The sequence below is a fragment of the Hordeum vulgare genome, chromosome 7H (assembly GCF_904849725.1).
Source record: "Hordeum vulgare subsp. vulgare chromosome 7H, MorexV3_pseudomolecules_assembly, whole genome shotgun sequence".
Lineage (NCBI taxonomy): Eukaryota > Viridiplantae > Streptophyta > Magnoliopsida > Poales > Poaceae > Hordeum > Hordeum vulgare.
In genome coordinates this window covers 556,719,410-556,736,769 of record NC_058524.1, presented here as the reverse complement: position 1 = coordinate 556,736,769, position 17,360 = coordinate 556,719,410, and the positions used below count along the sequence as shown (strand labels likewise).

General features: G+C 47.7%; 2 protein-coding genes across 3 annotated transcripts; both read right to left on the bottom strand.

Annotated features, from left to right (window-relative positions):
* Positions 1-7,186: 7,186 nt before the first annotated feature.
* Positions 7,187-7,825, bottom strand: LOC123409293. Its single transcript, XM_045102232.1, has one exon. The coding sequence runs from the start codon at positions 7,823-7,825 to the stop codon at positions 7,187-7,189; it is 639 nt and encodes a 212-aa protein (XP_044958167.1).
* Positions 7,826-8,692: 867 nt separating this feature from the next.
* Positions 8,693-10,882, bottom strand: LOC123410620. Of its 2 annotated transcripts, none has more exons than XM_045103563.1 (4): positions 9,513-10,882; positions 9,284-9,334; positions 8,950-9,107; positions 8,693-8,862 (listed from the first exon to the last, which is right to left on the bottom strand). In XM_045103563.1, the coding sequence occupies exons 1-4, from the start codon at positions 9,724-9,726 to the stop codon at positions 8,758-8,760; spliced, it is 528 nt and encodes a 175-aa protein (XP_044959498.1). In that variant the 5' UTR covers positions 9,727-10,882; the 3' UTR covers positions 8,693-8,757. The 2 variants fall into 2 exon arrangements, with proteins under 2 accessions (XP_044959498.1, XP_044959497.1); XM_045103562.1 differs by having other exon boundaries at positions 8,950-9,100; positions 10,339-10,871.
* Positions 10,883-17,360: the final 6,478 nt, after the last annotated feature.

The window sequence follows — 17,360 nt, the reverse complement described above, 5'->3', positions numbered from 1 at the left end:
TTCATGCTTGTTTTGATTGAATTGTTGGTATCTGAGACTCATTATTATTTGCTCGCTAGCTGATTATGCCATTGATATTAGTTTACCATGAGACCTTTGTGTCACTTCCTTATGTGGTTAACTTGTGATCTTGCTGAAATTCTCATTATGAGTTAGACATAATTGCAACAACAAGATCAAACAGAGTTTGTCAAAGTTTTTCTTTCTCTTTCAGTTTGTCAACTGAGGTGCTTGAGGACAAGCAAGGTTTTAAGCTTGGGGGAGTTGATACGTCTCCATCGTATCTACTTTTCCAAACTCTTTTGCCCTTGTTTTGGCCTCTAATTGCATGATTTGAATGGAACTAACCCGGACTGACGTTGTTTTCAGCAGAATTGCCATGGTGTTGTTTTTGTGCAGAAATGAAAGTTCTCGGAACGTCCTGAAAATTTACGAAGAATGTTTCTAGAAAATATGAAAAATACCTGCGCAAAGATCCAACGGAGGGGACGGGCTAGTGGGCCACAAGCCCTGTAGCCGCGGCCTCCCCCTGGCCGTGGCTACCAGGCTTGTGGGGCCCACATGGCTCTGCCGCCCCCAATTCCAGCGCTATTTATTCCCTTTCGTCCCGGAAAAAATCAAGAGAGAAGAGTTCATCGCGTTTCACGATCCAGAGGTGCCGCCACATCCCGTTCTTGCCCTCGAGGGCAGATCTAGAATCCGTTTTGGGCTCCGGATCAAGGAGATCGTCGCCATCGTCATCATCAACCTTCTTCCCTCTCCAATTCCATGAAGCTCTTCATCGTTCGTGAGTAATCTATTCGTAGGCTCGCTGGGCGGTGATGAGTAGGATGAGATCTATCATGTGATCGAGTTAGTTTTGACGGGGATTGATCCCTTGTATCCACTATGTTCTGAGACTGATGTTGCTACTATTTTGCCATGCTAAATGCTTGTCACTAGGGCCAGAGTGCCACGAATTCAGATCTGAAATTATTATGTTGTCACCAATATATGTGTGTGTTAGATCCAATCTTGCAAGTTGTAGTTACCTACTATGTGTAATGATCCGGCAACCCCGGAGTGACAATAACCGAAACCACTCTTGGTGATGACCATAGTTTGAGGATTTCATGTGTTCACCAAGTGCTAATGTGTTGGTCCAGTTCTTTATTAAAAGAAGAACCTTAATATCCCGTAGTGTCCATTTGGACCCCGCTGCCATGGGAGGGATGGACAATAGATGTCATGCAAGTTCTTTTCCCTAAGCACGTATGACTACACACGGAATGCATGCCTACATCACATTGACGAACGGAAGCTAGCCACATATCTCTCCGTGTTATAACTGTTGCATGATGAATGTCATCCAACAAATCACCGATCCATTGCCTACGAGTTTGTCCCACTGCCATTGTTACTTGCTTTGCTCTGCTGCTGTTACTACTGTTGCTGCTACTGTTACTTGCTTTGTCCTGCTACTGCTATTACTACTGTTGCTGCTACTATTACTTGCTGCTACTGTTACTTGCTTTGTCCTGCTGCTGCTGCCACTACTGTTACTTGTTGTTGTTGTTACTTGCTACTGTTGCTACTTGCTACTGCTGTCACTATTGTTGTTCCTTGCCGCTGTTGTTACTCGTTACACTGCTACTACCTGCTATAATACTTTACTGGCGCCATTGATACTTCAGTTAGGAATAATCTGCCGTCAACAGATTCTTTCCTAGCTCCGTTGCTATCATACTACCTTTGCTGCTTATATCCTGCTTGCAGATACTAATATTTCAGGTGTGGTTGAGCTGACAACTCAACTGCTAATACTGGAGAATATCCTTTCACTCCCATCGTGTCGAACCAACAAATTTGGGTTGAATACTCTACCCTCGAAAACTGCCGTGATCCCACACGCTCGTGGGCCATTGCAAGACAATTGCTAATTGTTGAGCAACTGGAAGCATTGCATAAGCTACTAGCAACACCATTCCCCTCGCACTGGACCCAAAAGTAGTGGTGAATTTCATCGACCTTTGGTATGAGGATCCAAATACACCAAAGGATGATTTGAAACTTCCACCTGGACTGAGTCACATGGTTACTCGATTCATCAATGAAGCAAAGTCGAAGGATCAGCAGGCCAAACAAGCTCGGGCTACAAAGGTTAAAAAGGACAAGTACTTGAAGCAAAACATCCTTAACCTGACACCTAAGATTTTTTTTTATACTCAGGCAGAGCTAAAAACCCTCACTGGAAAATATACAAGTCTTCATGCACACCGAAAGGTGTCAAAGTGAGGTTTGTCAAGGCCGCAACTGAAGCAATTGATGAATACAAGAGCAGAGTTGCAGCCCAAAGCAACCAACAAATCCTCAGCCCAGCTACACGGTACAACTAGTTGATTCTGATGAAGATGAAGAACCAGCTGTTGACGAAACTACACATAATATTCACAGTGAAGAATCTGCCAGGCCAGAAACTGCTCATGCAGTGCCTGATGAAAATGCACCGTCACCAATGTCTTCAAAGCTGAAGAAAGTGAGTCTTCCGTCTGCATCAGACGCGAATAAAACAAAAGCTGCTGAGAAAGAAGCAAAGAAGAGAAAGGCATCAACTCCTTCAAAGTCCTCATAGGCCCAAACACCTGAAGGCTCTACCTACTACATCATCAGCTCCAGTGGATGCGACACCCCTTGGTGTTGCACCATCATACATCATTGTACTATTTGGTGAAGAACACATCATTCCAAAACAGGGTGAGGAAATGGATGACAATCGCTCTGCTGCATCCACACCAATAGATGAGGAAATTCAAGCTAATCAAATTCCTCAAGTCTCAACACCTCCTCCTCAAACCCAGAAATGATTGTTGAAGAAAAGGAGGATGATGAAGACATTGGCACTAGCACACTTGTTATCCATGATGAGTTTTGGGAACAGGCTCACCCAAACTCGCTAATGACCACTCAAATTCCTCAAACTCCTACAGCTACAGAAATTCTGACTGGCTCTGATGAAAAGAGCTCACGTGTGAAAGAAACACCAGACCAAGAATCAGCTGCATCAGCTGAAGAAACTGAAAAGGAAACTGTTGTACCAGAAACTGCATCTACTCCGTCGGCACAACAAATTACTCAAACTGAAGAACAAGCCAATGATGAAAATACCTCAGCACAGGATAAAAATACTACTGATGAAACTATAATTGTTGTTGCAAATACTGAAACAGCTATTGTGATGGCCAAAAATCCTCAAGATGATGAAATTGAACATCAAAATCTTCAACCAAAACCTTATCGGCCCTTCTCAAAGAGGCCAAAGTTTGTGAAAGAAAACTTCTATGATGAACATCATTTCTTCACTGTAGAAAATCGTTACGATAAGCTTCATATCAGACACAGGAAGTTCTGGACCAGAACTCAATTAAATTACTATGATGTTGTGCTTTGTGGGAAGAGGAAGATATTTCATCACACACACATTCCTCACTGTGATATGGAGGAAATTCCCTGCTTCACCCCAGTACCGAGTGTTCTTCACGAAGCTGGGCTACTGCCATTCTGCACAAATATCGGTGAGTGGAATACATATATTATTCTTCAGTTCTATGATACACTACATATCTCACGTGACCCCAAAAACATCATATCTTGGGTCTTTGACTGGATGACACAACACACTCACTACAAAGCTCCAGCCACAAAATTGATTCGGGCTTTACCAGTCTCAATTCCTTCAGATGAAGCAATTAACATGTATGATGAAAGAGACTTGCCAAATCAGCTAATGGAGGTCCTCATGAAACCTTTGGCTCCGTGCCAACATCCAAGGACAAGATTCCTAAACTATGTGCCCAGAATTGTCTATAGAATATTGGCATATTCCATCGCACCTATCAAAGGGCATGATAAGGAAGAAGATGTTGTTGGAATCATGAAGAACATCCTACTCAATGTCATTCATGGCATCAAAATGAACCTTCACCATTTCTTCTTGAGGACTTTGGCTGATAATGCTTTGTCACCATTTGAGCTGAGGATTTACGCGCCTTGGATCATGAGATTCATCAGAAACACATCCGCCATCAATTACCAAGATGACTATCAGAATCACCTCGGTTATCTGCCGCCACTCAAAGTCATCAAGAAATCTTTTGAACGAGTTGAGGGAAAAGGCAAGTCCGTGATTGATCAAGGACATCGGCCACTGGAAGGTCAATTTTGCAAGGTCGCCTCCTAGTCCTCATATGATGATACTACCACTCAAGAATCTGATGGCAGAGCAAAACCTCCAGGCCCAACTGCCCCAAGGGTGATGACTAATAGAGAGCTTCTCCCTAGTCTTCATCAAAAAGTCGATCACAACCATAAGTGGGTGAAATGCTAGTTTGCTCCATTGTGAAAACCCTCAATGATGCTCAAAATGCTGTGAAGAAAAATCACTATTATCTTCATGAGGTATTTGAGCGCACTTGGGCCATATTGTCTCACCTGAAGACTCCAAAGGAACTTCAAGAATTGGAATTCACTCTGAACTTTGATTGGTCATGGCCACCAAAGAAGAAATTCAAGAATATTCCAATTCCTGACTTGGTAAACAGCTCATTTTCTTCATTCCGCACTTCTGATTTAGATGAAGAACCTGTGGATACTGCAACTGGCCCAACAAGGAAGTCTGACTCGAAGAATGCTCGCGCCTCTTCTTCAACACAGAAGTGAAGATCTTCATGGGTATTAGTCCTTAGTTTCGTCCCTTTTCGTCACTTGATGACAAAGGGGGAGAAATTTGAGAGTTAGTCTTCAAGCGGGTTAAATTTATGGTCTTATAAACTTCATTAAGTTACAAACTCTTGGTTCTTCTGACGTGTTTGATGTAATGAGTTCTAACTTAAGCCCGATGGTGTTCTTGCACTTTTGAATGTTTTTCCTCGCATGCTTATTCCTCAAGTTAATTAATGCATGCGTGCTGAAATTCGTTAGACACCATTTTGCATCATGCATTTCAAATTCCTCATACTATATGTCAAATGCATGAATGAATTACAAGATATAGGGGGAGATCTCCATGATATATATCATCAATGTGCATTTGTTGTTCAAAGCAAATTCATCAAATATGCACATCTTCATTGGGAGTTTTTGTGTATCTTACCTTTAAATTCCTCAAACTCAGTACTTACCTTTCATATTATTATCCCCGTTGAAAACTTAACCTATTTGTCATCAACCACCAAAAAGGGGGAGATTTTAAGTGCATCAAGTGCCACTTAGTGATTTTGGTGGTTTGAATACTTATAGGTTAAGAGCATGATATGTTTGTAAGTGTACACATGCTCTATAAGTCATGAGGAGTTTGACTTATTCGATGAATATCAACACCTAAAAATGTATGTCTTCGGGTGAAGACTTTGGTCCTTCCTTGAATACTTTGATCGCGAAGAAATTGCAAAGAAATTGATATTCCTCATGAAGATATTGAAGATGAGCAATTCGGTGTGTCCTGAAGAAAATACACTGAAGACTTTGAAGCTTGAAGATTTACTCTTTCTGTTTCATTTTCCTTATACTTGAGTCGTAGAAACACCGTACTGTTAAAGGGGGTCAAGGTAAAACTATGGAACGAATTTTCTCATGATGCTCAACTGGAACCTACATCTACCAAATCCTCAAAGTGAGGAACATGAGAGACATGAGGACTTTCACAGTTGAAAGTTCCGACCATTGCCGCGCCACGCGTCCCAGATCTTATCCACCCAACGGTCATATTATTAAAGGGCATTTATGTTAAATCATGTTGGGGTGCTTCCAGGCTATAAATAGCCCCCCCACACAACCACTAGCTGGTTGGCTGCTCCGATAGAAACTGACACTTGTCATATAGAGCAACCCAAATTCCTCATGGTCTTTCAGAGAAAATCATCAAGCAAGGAAATACCCCAAACACCCAAACCCAAACCAAAACCCAAGTGATTGAGCATCGCTGAAGAAGTTATTCCTGTGTGGAATCGACGCTTGTTACCTATGAGGACTATGCATCCTCCACACTGCTAGGCGTCATGGTCTAGAGCATCCAGTAGTCAATTGTGGATCGTCGGGTGACCGAGTTTGTGAGGGTTTGGAAGTCTGCCCTGAAGACTTACCATGAGTGTTGGGCGAGGACTGTGTGTCCTTAGCTCAAGGAGAATACAGTAGGGACTGTGTGTCCTTTGGTTTCAATACCAAGCCGCTCCAAACCAGACGTACAACTGTCACAGCTGTTGGAACTGAGTCATCAACAACTGTCTTCATCGAGCTACTGGTTCTATTTCCTCAACACTCTCATTTCAATAATTGCATGTTGAATACTTTCATCTGTACTGTGTGAGGAATTTGACTAAAAGCTATCTCTGAATTCCTCACCTCAAATTCTTCACCTTCTTATCCTGCACTTGTGACCTGTGCAAACCGATTCTTTGAAATCACGCTGAGTACTTTGATGTAGACGTTTTTGCACTTCTGACTTTGTACTCTTTGTGTTGCAGTCAGTTCATGACCGAGGACATTCCTTACTTGGAATTTCCTCATTGATGAAATTGTAAAAATCGCCTATTCACCCCCATCTAGTCGATATAATGCACTTTTCAGTAACGCCGGTGCTCCTCCTCCCTTGAGTCCTTATTGCTCATCATGCCCTCCACGCTTGCGATCAAGGTGTTCGACGTCGCATCCCGCTTGTCCACCTTCTCGGAGTTGGTCTTCCCCCGCGGCCGTGCGTTCTCGCTGTCCCCAACCTCCTCCACGGCTTTCTTCCCCCACGCGACTTGAGGGAGACATATTGCGCCTTGAAGTTCTACTCATCTTTGATGACCCTAAAGCAATGGGAGAGGTTGAAGAACTTGCCATTGTGTTGGACCTTGAATGCCTCGAAAGCTTGAAATTCCTACAAATGTATTTCATGCAAGCATATTGGCAAATGGTATGCAAATGAACACGCAAGCATAAACTTGATGACACAAAAGAGGGCAGCTTGCTAGAATACCATGTCTTGCATGCCGATGCCGCTCACGGGACGGGCCTTGACCCTCTCAAGAGTGGCACAAAACTTGTTGCACTCTTGTTGGATCACCCTCCATCGCTTAAAAATGGACACCCACCCGCGCGTGCTTACGATTTGGTACGGCGAAAACTTCTTACGCTTATAAAACTCATGGTGGACATGAATCCAAAATGTTCAATGAATTTGATCGGCGCCCGTCTTGTGGTCTTGCCCAATGTCTCTCCAACACTCGCAAAGAAGCTTGTCCTTGGCCGCCGTGTATGCCTTGGTCCACTTGCTCTTGCGCTTCGGCTGCTTCGCCCAGGCGGCTTGGTTGGCGAGCTCGTCCTCGAACAAAGGCTCCCCTTCAATGTCGCACTCATCCTCTTCCTCTTGCCCGTAGTCGTCCGAAAACTCATGGTCGAGTGGGAAGCCGTCCAGGTCCATGCCGACCTGATCACGCATGAAGGCTGCCTGATCTGGATCAAAGGTGAACGGCGTGAACGCCCCTCGGCCGTCCTGACTTTGTGTCTCGTTGGGATCGTAGCCATCGGCCGGCGCACCACCCTCAAAGATCAAGTTCTGCATGTAGTCCTCGTCGCCGGCGGCCGGCATTCCGTCGAACAGGTTGCGTGCGCCCGACAGCACATCGGCTGGCATCTCCCGCGCGCGTTTCCTCGCGCCTCCGGATGACGAGCCACCGACCACCGTTGTGGCGTTGAGGTCGATGGGCGCGGGCGGGGGCACGGACGTGGAAGGCGCCACCACGCTCACCTCTGGCGAGCACTCCCTGGAGAGGCAGGAGGCCTGCGGGTAGACGTAGAAGCCGGTCATCGGGGTGCAAGCCAACGCGCGGCGCGAGTCGGACAGCACCATCCGAAGAAATGCGGATGAGCCAGTGCTGGCCGCGGCCACGGCGACGTTGACGAGGTCGTGCTGGTTAGGCTTTAACCCTAGCATACAGAGCGCCTCCCTCGTTGCCGCCGCGACGCGGGCGTTGGTGACCTCCTGTTGCGCGGCGGCGACGACGGCGGACGCCACGATGGCTTCATCCCTCACGCCCGCCGCGTCCATGTGGCCCTTCCTCTTGGCCGACTCCCTTGCGCGTTGTTCGCGCGTCAGCATCTTCTTTGGCTTGGGCGCGGCGGCGGTCTTGCGCTTGCCTTTGCCGGAGGGGTCGGTCTTCATGCCGGACGAGGGGAGGGAGGCGAGGCCGGCGGCGGCATCGAGGTCATCGTCCAAGGCAGGGGTGGGGCGGGAGCGCGCGGGCGGGAAGGTTTTTGGGGGAAATGGCGGAGGCTGTCACCGACAAGCGGGCCCGGGGGAGGAGATGGCGAGCGCGCGAGCGTCCGTCTCGTGTCCGCGCCGACGCAAATCCGGCACAAAAATGGGTCGACAGGCGGACGCATGTCCGTTTGGGTCGGCACGTTGGACCGATTTTTGTTTCCGCGCCGACCCAAACGGACGTGACCGAACGAAATGGGTCGCTCGGTTGGAGTTGCTCTTATTGACATGATTTGTAAAACTGATGGCAGATGGTAAAATTTGGTTGGATAAGTTAGAGACTAAATTTTGTGCCGTTTTGTTTTTCATCCGTTGCAACATACGGGCACTTGGGCACTTTTGCTATAATACGTGGAACAAAATATGCAAATCTCGCGACGGAACGGGAGTAATTCATAGACTCCTTTGGGAAGCAAGAAAGACAACTTGAGATATATTTTTTTCCTTTCTCATATCAGCAAAAATTAACATAGAGTGATTGATCAGTCCGACGATCCAGACTGGAAGATGATAAACGCTGTGACGACCCCAACCACTCCGGTGAGCCCCAGCGCCAACGCCGGCAGCGGCGCCATCAGCCCTACGTTCTGCAGAGAAGCAAAAGCAACGCTCGTCACGCTTCCATTGTTCGACCATCACACAGGGAAAGAGAGCTGGCACGCTAGCTGCTGAACCTGAAGCACGCCTTTGCCGGTGGTGAGCTCAACCCCGACCGCCCCGATGAAGCCGATCATGGCGCCGCGGCTGAGCCACACGTCCAGCCCCGGGCCGCTCTTCGATCCCTGCTCGCACCTGATGCTCAGGGACTTGAGCCTCACGCTCCTCCTGCTCACTACCAAGTACAGGTAAATAGCATGCGGAAATTTGACAAAAACGCCAATTCTGGGCGACATGAATTGGTGAAAATTGCTACACACTTTAGGACGGCCGTGTGAGAATTGCTCATAAACTAAAGGGGAACCAAAAAATGCTGAAGAGAATAATGGAGGATCTAGCTTGAATTGTTACCACGAGCAGCGGAGCGGGTGGACGTCACGGACAAGCGGGGGACGCCATTGCCTGCACGGAGAGGATTGCAAAGCTAGTCAGGGAGAGGAAGCTAGCTCAAGAAGGCACCAGGTTTTACGACGCTACGCCAATTTCCAGCACGCGGATAAAATACTTTTTTGCCCAATAATCTGCTCCGGCAAGCGAGAATCAGAGAAAGAGAGAGGGAGAGGCGACTGAGTATGGCTACCTGGCTTCGCGGCGAGACGGAAGCTGGGTGCAGCGGAGGAGAGAGGGATGAGCTGAGCCATGGGTGGTAGTCGGTGAGGTGGAGAAGGGAGGAGGGGGAGGAGGAGGAGAGCAGCTTTTAGCCGCTTCCCTGTAGACACCTTATCGATACGAGATGGACCGATGGGAGCCGCACGTTCAAGCAGTGCCTGGCCTGAATCAGATATTTCATTCATTCACTCGGCAAGGCACACTGTGTCACGGTTTAGAAAGAAAAGGCCAGTACACCTCTGCTTAATTCCACCACCTTCGGCGAAGATTTAACATGAATTACAGTCTTAACTGGTAGTCTTTTAACTCTTAACAGTACATTATACAGACACATCAAGAACACATCGATACTGATAATCTGATATACAGCAGTAAAGTAACAACCAGAGCAAGTCCCAAGCTTCCGCCAAGCGTCTCGCGCGGATCCATCCGCCGACACGACGCCGTCGCGGCCGGGTGGTCCAGTGGTGTTCTTCATACAAACGGAAAATAGGCAAACAATTTGTTGTAACCGTGCATTTGCATGAGAAGTAAATGCAGGCCACCTTTTATACAAACACAAAGTTGATACAGATCATGCATGCCATCAACACCCTCTCCAGTCATCAACTTCCATCTAATACGGATTGCAACAACCGAATCCATACATATGGCCAGAGAGATTAATCGAGCCCACCGGAATTTCTAGGTGCACTGCAAGAACTTGTTTGAAATAAACTCGCAGAAAATTGATGAAATTCCCCTGTCCCGGGTAAGCATGCAAGCAGTAATGGCATAGCACAGTAGCACACACGTACAGATCTGAGTGGCACAGCGGCGAGTGACTAGCGCCACCGTAGAAGGAGCGCGGCGGCGACAGCGCAGAGCATCCGGGGGTGGAGCTGCACTCCGGTCTGTGCGTGGGACCCGGAATGGAGCCCGTGGCGCCCGGCCGGCGGGCTGCGGCGGTCGATCCCAGGCGGCGGCATCCTCCCACAGTTGCAAGCAGCCGTGGGCGGCGGCATCTGCGCGCAGTTGCACGGCGTCGGCGTCGGCGGCGGGCCGGTGAGAGGAGGTGCGAACGGCGGCGGAGGAGAGTAGTAGAAGAACGGATGCACCAGCGGCGGTTGCCCGGCGGCCCCATCGTCGGCGGCGGCCGGCCGCGGCAACGGCGTGGCCAGGAGAAGCAGGAGGAGGAGGAGTTGCTGCTGGGGTGCCATGAGAGATGAGGGCGAGATGCGTGCGTCAGTGCTAGGCTAGGCAGATGGTGAAACTATTTTTTTTAACACGGCGGACGGTGAAACTTAAGCCGTGCATGGGTGCCTGATGCTTACGCTGCTACTGGTCTCGCACCAGACAAAGCTTTCAAGTTTTTTCAAGCTCACTGTCGGATGGAAAGAGGAAGAGGAGGAGAGCAAAGCTGTGAGCGCCACCCTCGATTTGGAACACGAACTTGACCACGGAACTCAAACTGATGGCCGAAAATGGGACCTCCCTCAACCTCCCTCACCTCTCCCTAATTCAAATACTTCTTTATTGATTTAAAGGCTTTTTAAAAAGGAAGTATATTTTTTATTGAAAATCATAACTCTCGGGGACGGTCAGATATGAAGGATTTAGCAACAATTCACCCGGTAACCGTTACATCTTATATCCAAATCTTAAAGCGGGACTAGGTAACACGCGAGTAAAAGGAGATCGTTCACTGTGTTCCTTCAGTGCACAAACGGGTTACATGCTATGGAGCACCAATATAAAGGCGGGGACACGGTGATACAGATACATGGATGCTAGATATGGCAATTTTTTGAAAACCGCAAAATATGTGTATCTATACATAATATATATATATATATATATATATATTATAAAGCGGCTATTGCTTCCGTCGGAAAACCCACCACGATATTTTTATAAAAAGCCTCGATAATTTTTGTTATACAACCCGCGCTCCATCATTTATCTGCAACGTAAAAGGAAAAAACGATTCGCTGTAAAAATTATACCCGTACGCATCGCCTCCTCCCGTCGACCCTGGGCCACCCTGGCCTGTGCCCAGGCCGCCGCCACACCACTCGCCGCCGTGGCCGGCCTCAACCGCCACCGCTGCCGATCTCAACCCACCCGCCTCCGTGGCAGTACCTTTCCCCGCTCACTGCCCCCGTTGCGGCGCTCGAGCGCATCGCGTCGACCCTGGTCCATCCTGGCCTGTGCCCAGGTCGCTGCCACACCACTCGCCGCCACGGCCAACCTCAACCACCATTGTTGTTGATCTCAACCCAGCCGCCTCCGCGGTCGTGCCTCTTCTTGCTTGCTGCCCCCGTTTCGGCACTCGAGCACAACTTCTGGATCAAATCAACGCGATAGCTACAACGACTTGGGATGATGCGTCTGCTCGATGCAGAACGGCGGCGGTGCGCGGATAAGGCGTGGCGGACCGAAGTACTTGCAGGTGGAGGCGGGCCTCCATGGCTCACATGGGGAACTTCGAGGTTATGGCACGTCAACGGCGACTCCTTATGGCCAGATAGAGGCGCCTAACCCTTGTTCCCCTCAATGTATCCCCTCCTCTGGCAGGAACTCATCATCTGGTGAGATCCCCTCCCCATGCCTCCAACCGTGTGCCAAGCACCGGCAAGAACTTTTGTTTTGTGGGAATTTGTTTTCTGATGAATGAATGTATTGAATGTAAGATTGCATTGTTGTAGAGAGAGAATGGAACACCACCTTTAGTTTGTCATCTGATCCCACATTCTCTACCCCATGAGTGAAATAATATAACAGTCCATTGATCAATTCAGGTAGCCTCTTTGTTTTGTTTTGCTTGTCCCGCTCAATTTCTCATCATGGTGGAATTAACAATGGACGGGTTGATTTCTCAACAAAATAGGATAGGACTGACTACATTAGTTAGTTAGATTATTATTTTAATAAATCAAAATGATTATAAAGAGATTAAAAGCGTGTGATATTTTTTTCTTTCGTTGCAACGCACGGGACTTTTGCTAGTATATATATAAACAATAAGAATGTCATATTATAAAGACAAAGAATAGTTGATTGGATGAGATGAAATAAAAATACTACCCATTTTATTGCATGCATGCTTCTTTTCAAGTCCCTATAGTACGTTTGCACATATGCCATGACCCATGTCACTATGCCACTCCCTAGCATGAAAAATAACAACATCACTCGGTCAGCGGCAACCAGCAACAACACTATATAAAAACGCAAAGCAACAAAGCTATGGGCGTGTTTGGTTGCTCGCATATCGGCCAACCGGACCCGCGCAGAATGTTTTTTGGGTTGTTTCGTTGTCTTGGTTGTATCTGCTTCTCGGGTCACATGGAACTTAAAGCAGCCCTCGGCCTCTCCACGAGGAAATGGTAGAATCAAGGGGTTTTGACGAGTCAAGTTTGCTGGACACACGTGTGCCCGATGGGGCGTGGGAGATGGATGAGACATCTCATAACTCCCCTCCCACTCTCAAGTGACCTTACGGTCTCATTCACACCGCTCCCTCTGTATCTCCCTCACCACCCATCCATGCTCTCTTCCAATGGCACCCTCCCCCACCGCCCACCCCATCATCGCTAGTAGCAACCCAATCCAAGACCGATGGGTGGCTTGCCTCTCCAACAGCGGTATCGACCTCATGACTACCATCTGCGCGTCGTCCCCTTTCTGCATCACGCCGCGTCCTACAATCAATGTGGTATCAGCCACAGCGGCTCCGCCTCCGTATCCACACCTATTAGTCTTGGGTTCGACTGCGGCGTAGCAAGGAACCTCATCTACTACTACGCCAACAGTCGTGGCCGAAGGCTTTTTTTACCTCCATTCCGGAGTTTTCTCCTGGGAGCATGACATGGCCATGGGCGTTAGCGCCCTCTTCCTCTACCTAGCGTGTCATGAGGAGGCAAGAGCACCGGTTCATTAGCGGTGGCCCTAGGCATGGCGGGTCATCCTCTTCGGGCGCCCTCATGTTTCGCCAGGTTTTGCTCCGCGTCGGCCTAAGCTCCAATGGCAACCGCTCCGGTAAGTTCCTTTCCCCCCTCTGCTTTTAGATGTAGTTTAGGGTTAGTGATTATTGAGTAATAGGATTGGATTGGTCGATTGGGTTGGATCTGGTTCAAATCCAATCAATTGCTATTGACTGATAATGTAGATGGCAATTGCCTTGGTTATTGATGCAAAATTGGTGCCTGACCATCTGTTGACATTAGACTCTTATATTAGTGTTCCTCGTGTGTTGATGCTGGATTGGTAGGGGTGCTACATTGATGCTAGACTGTTAGTGGTAGTTTAATGTTGTTAGATTTGTGCTTGATGTTCGATGATGTTAGATTGGTAGTGCTACTGCGAGTGATTCATGTTATGCGTAGTTAGGGTTTCTGCATGATCATAGTACGTCCATGCTGATTATTGTTAGTAGAACCATTGTGCATGCTGACTAGAGCTAGTTAGACCAATGTGAATGCTCATAAACGTAGTAGTGTGCTTGCTCATATAAGTAGTAGGACAAATGTGAATGCTGCCAAATTTGAACCCATTTTGGCCCTTGTGATCAATGACGGTTGCCGACCATGCAGTGCTCTACTTAGATCATAGAATTGATGATTGGCAACATCCATACACTTGGGAAGTGCTATGTTGAGATCATATCATTGATCATTTGCAACTTTCACTCATCAGACGCAACTCTCAATGATCAGTTCAATGACCTCATCATGCTATATTACTAACACACAACCTATATCTGGTGAAGGACCATAAGTAGTGCCTGGTGCCCAGGACGCCGAGGACCTGATCCTGATGAACTAGTGGCTAAAGAGGGTGCACCTCCCTAGCAGGGTCATTCTGCTAGAATTTAACCACTATGGGCCAGCCCAATAATAATTTTCAGAATTCCAAATAAATACTAGAGGCCCACTTAGCCCATTCGTGCAAAGCAAGAGGCGGAACTGATGGGGAACGTCGCATGGGAAACAAAAAATTTCCTACGCGCACGAAGACCTATCATGGTGATGTCCATCTACGAGAGGGGATGAGTGATCTACGTACCCTTGTAGATCGTACAGCAGAAGCGTTAGTGAACGCGGTTGATGTAGTGGAACGTCCTCACGTCCCTCGATCCGCCCCGCGAACAATCCCGCGATCAGTCCCACGATCTAGTACCGAACGGACGGCACCTCCGCGTTCAGCACACGTACAGCTCGACGATGATCTCGGCCTTCTTGATCCAGCAAGAGAGATGGAGAGGTAGAAGAGTTCTCCGGCAGCGTGACGACGCTCCGGAGGTTGGTGATGACCTTGTCTCAGCAGGGCTCCGCCCGAGCTCCGCAGAAACGCGATCTAGAGGAAAAACCGTGGAGGTATGTGGTCGGGCTGCCGTGGAAAAGTCGTCTCAAATCAGCCCTAAAACCTCCGTATATATAGGTGGGAGGGAGGGGACCTTGCCTTGGGGCTCAAGGAGCCCCAAGGGGGTCGGCCGAGTCCAAGGGGGAAGGCTCCCCCCCCCCCAAACCGAGTTGGACTTGGTTTGGTGGGTGGGAGTCCTTCCTTCCCTTCCCACCTCCTCTTTTTTTTCTCTTTGATTTTCTTTCCTAGGCGCATAGGGCCCTTTTGGGCTGTCCCACCAGCCCACTAAGGGCTGGTGTGCCACCCTCAAGGCCTATGGGATTCCCCGGGGTGGGTTGCCCCCCCCCCGGTGAACTCCCGGAACCCATTCGTCATTCCCGGTAACTCCGAAAACCTTCCGGTAATCAAATGAGGTCATCCTATATATCAATCTTCGTTTCCGGACCATTCCGGAAACCCTCGTGACGTCCGTGATCTCATCCGGGACTCCGAACAACATTCGGTAACCAACCATATAACTCAAATACGCATAAAACAACGTCGAACCTTAAGTGTGCAGACCCTGCGGGTTCGAGAACTATGTAGACATGACCCGAGAGACTCCTCGGTCAATATCCAATAGCGGGACCTGGATGCCCATATTGGATCCTGCATATTCTACGAAGATCTTATCGTTTGAACCTCAGTGCCAAGGATTCATCTAATCCCGTATGTCATTCCCTTTGTCCTTCGGTATGTTACTTGCCCGAGATTCGATCGTCAGTATCCGCATACCTATTTCAATCTTGTTTACCGGCAAGTCTCTTTACTCGTTCCGTAATAAAAGATCTCGTAACTTACACTAAGTTACATTGCTTGCAAGGCTTGTGTGTGATGTTGTATTACCGAGTGGGCCCCGAGATACCTCTCCGTCACACGGAGTGACAAATCCCAGTCTTGATCCATACTAACTCAACTAACACCTTCGGAGATACCTGTAGAGCATCTTTATAGTCACCCAGTTACGTTGCGACGTTTGATACACAAAAAGCATTCCTCCGGTGTCAGTGAGTTATATGATCTCATGGTCATAGGAATAAATACTTGACACGCAGAAAACAGTAGCAACAAAATGACACGATCAACATGCTACGTCTATTAGTTTGGGTCTAGTCCATCACGTGATTCTCCTAATGACGTGATCCAGTTATCAAGCAACAACACTTTGTTCATAATCAGAAGACACTGACTATCTTTGATCAACTGGCAAGCCAACTAGAGGCTTGCTAGGGACGGTGTTTTGTCTATGTATCCACACATGTAAATGAGTCTTCATTCAATACAATTATAGCATGGATAATAAACGATTATCTTGATACAGGAATTATAATAATAACTATATTTATTATTGCCTCTAGGGCATAATTCCAACAGTCTCCCACTTGCACTAGAGTCAATAATCTAGCCCTCACATCATCATGTGAATTACATTGTAATAAATCTCACACCCATACAGTTCTGGTGTCGATCATGCTTTGGCCGTGGAAGAGGTTTAGTCAGCGGGTCTGCTACATTCAGATCCGTGTGCACTTTGCATATATTTACGTCCTCTCCCTCGACGTAGTCGCGGATGAGGTTGAAGCGTCGTTTAATGTGTCTGGTCTTCTTGTGAACCCGTGGTTCCTTTGCTAAGGCAATGGCACCCGTGTTGTGACAGAACAAGGTTATTGGATTCAGTGCGCTTGGCACCACTCCAAGATCCGTCATGAACTGCTTCATCCAGACACCCTCCTTAGCCACCTCCGAGGCAGCCATGTACTCCGCTTCACATGTAGAATCTGCTACGACGCTTTGCTTGGAACTGCGGCAGCTTACCGCACCCCCATTAAGAATAAATACGTATCCGGTTTGCGACTTAGAGTCATCCGGATCTGTGTCAAAGCTTGCATCGACGTAGCCTTTTACGGCGAGCTCTTCGTCACCTCCATACACGAGAAACATCTCCTTAGTCCTTTTCAGGTACTTCAGGATATTCTTGACCGCTGTCCAGTGATCCACTCCTGGATTACTCTGGAACCTACCTGCCATACTTATGGCCAGGCTAACATCCGGTCTAGTGCACAACATTGCATACATGATAGAACCTATGGCTGAAGCCTAGGGGACGGAGCGCATATGCTCTCTATCTTCATCAGTTGCTGGGCACTGAGTCTTACTCAATCTCGTACCTTGTAAAACTGGCAAGAACCCTTTCTTGGACTGTTCCATTTTGAACCTTTTCAAAACTTTATCAAGGTATGTGCTTTGTGAAAGTTCTATCAGGCGTTTTGATCTATCCCTATAGATCTTAATGCCTAGAATGTAAGCAGCTTCTCCTAGGACCTTCATAGAGAAACTCTTATTCAAGTAATCCTTTATGCTCTCTAAAAACTCCACGTTGTTTCCAATCAGCAATATGTCATCCACATATAATATTAGAAACGCCACAGAGCTCCCA

Coding starts and splice junctions, on each gene's coding strand:
- LOC123409293 (XM_045102232.1), bottom strand. CDS start 7,825: ATGACCGGCTTCTACGTCTACCCGCAGGCCTCCTGCCTCTCCAGGGAG.
- LOC123410620 (XM_045103562.1), bottom strand. CDS start 10,664: ATGGGGCCGCCGGGCAACCGCCGCTGGTGCATCCGTTCTTCTACTACT. Junction 9,335..10,338: donor CCGCTGTGCCACTCAGATCT/GTACGTGTGTGC, acceptor CTCTCCGTGCAG/GCAATGGCGTCCCCCGCTTG. Junction 8,863..8,949: donor CCGGCAAAGGCGTGCTTCAG/GTTCAGCAGCTA, acceptor GCTTCTCTGCAG/AACGTAGGGCTGATGGCGCC.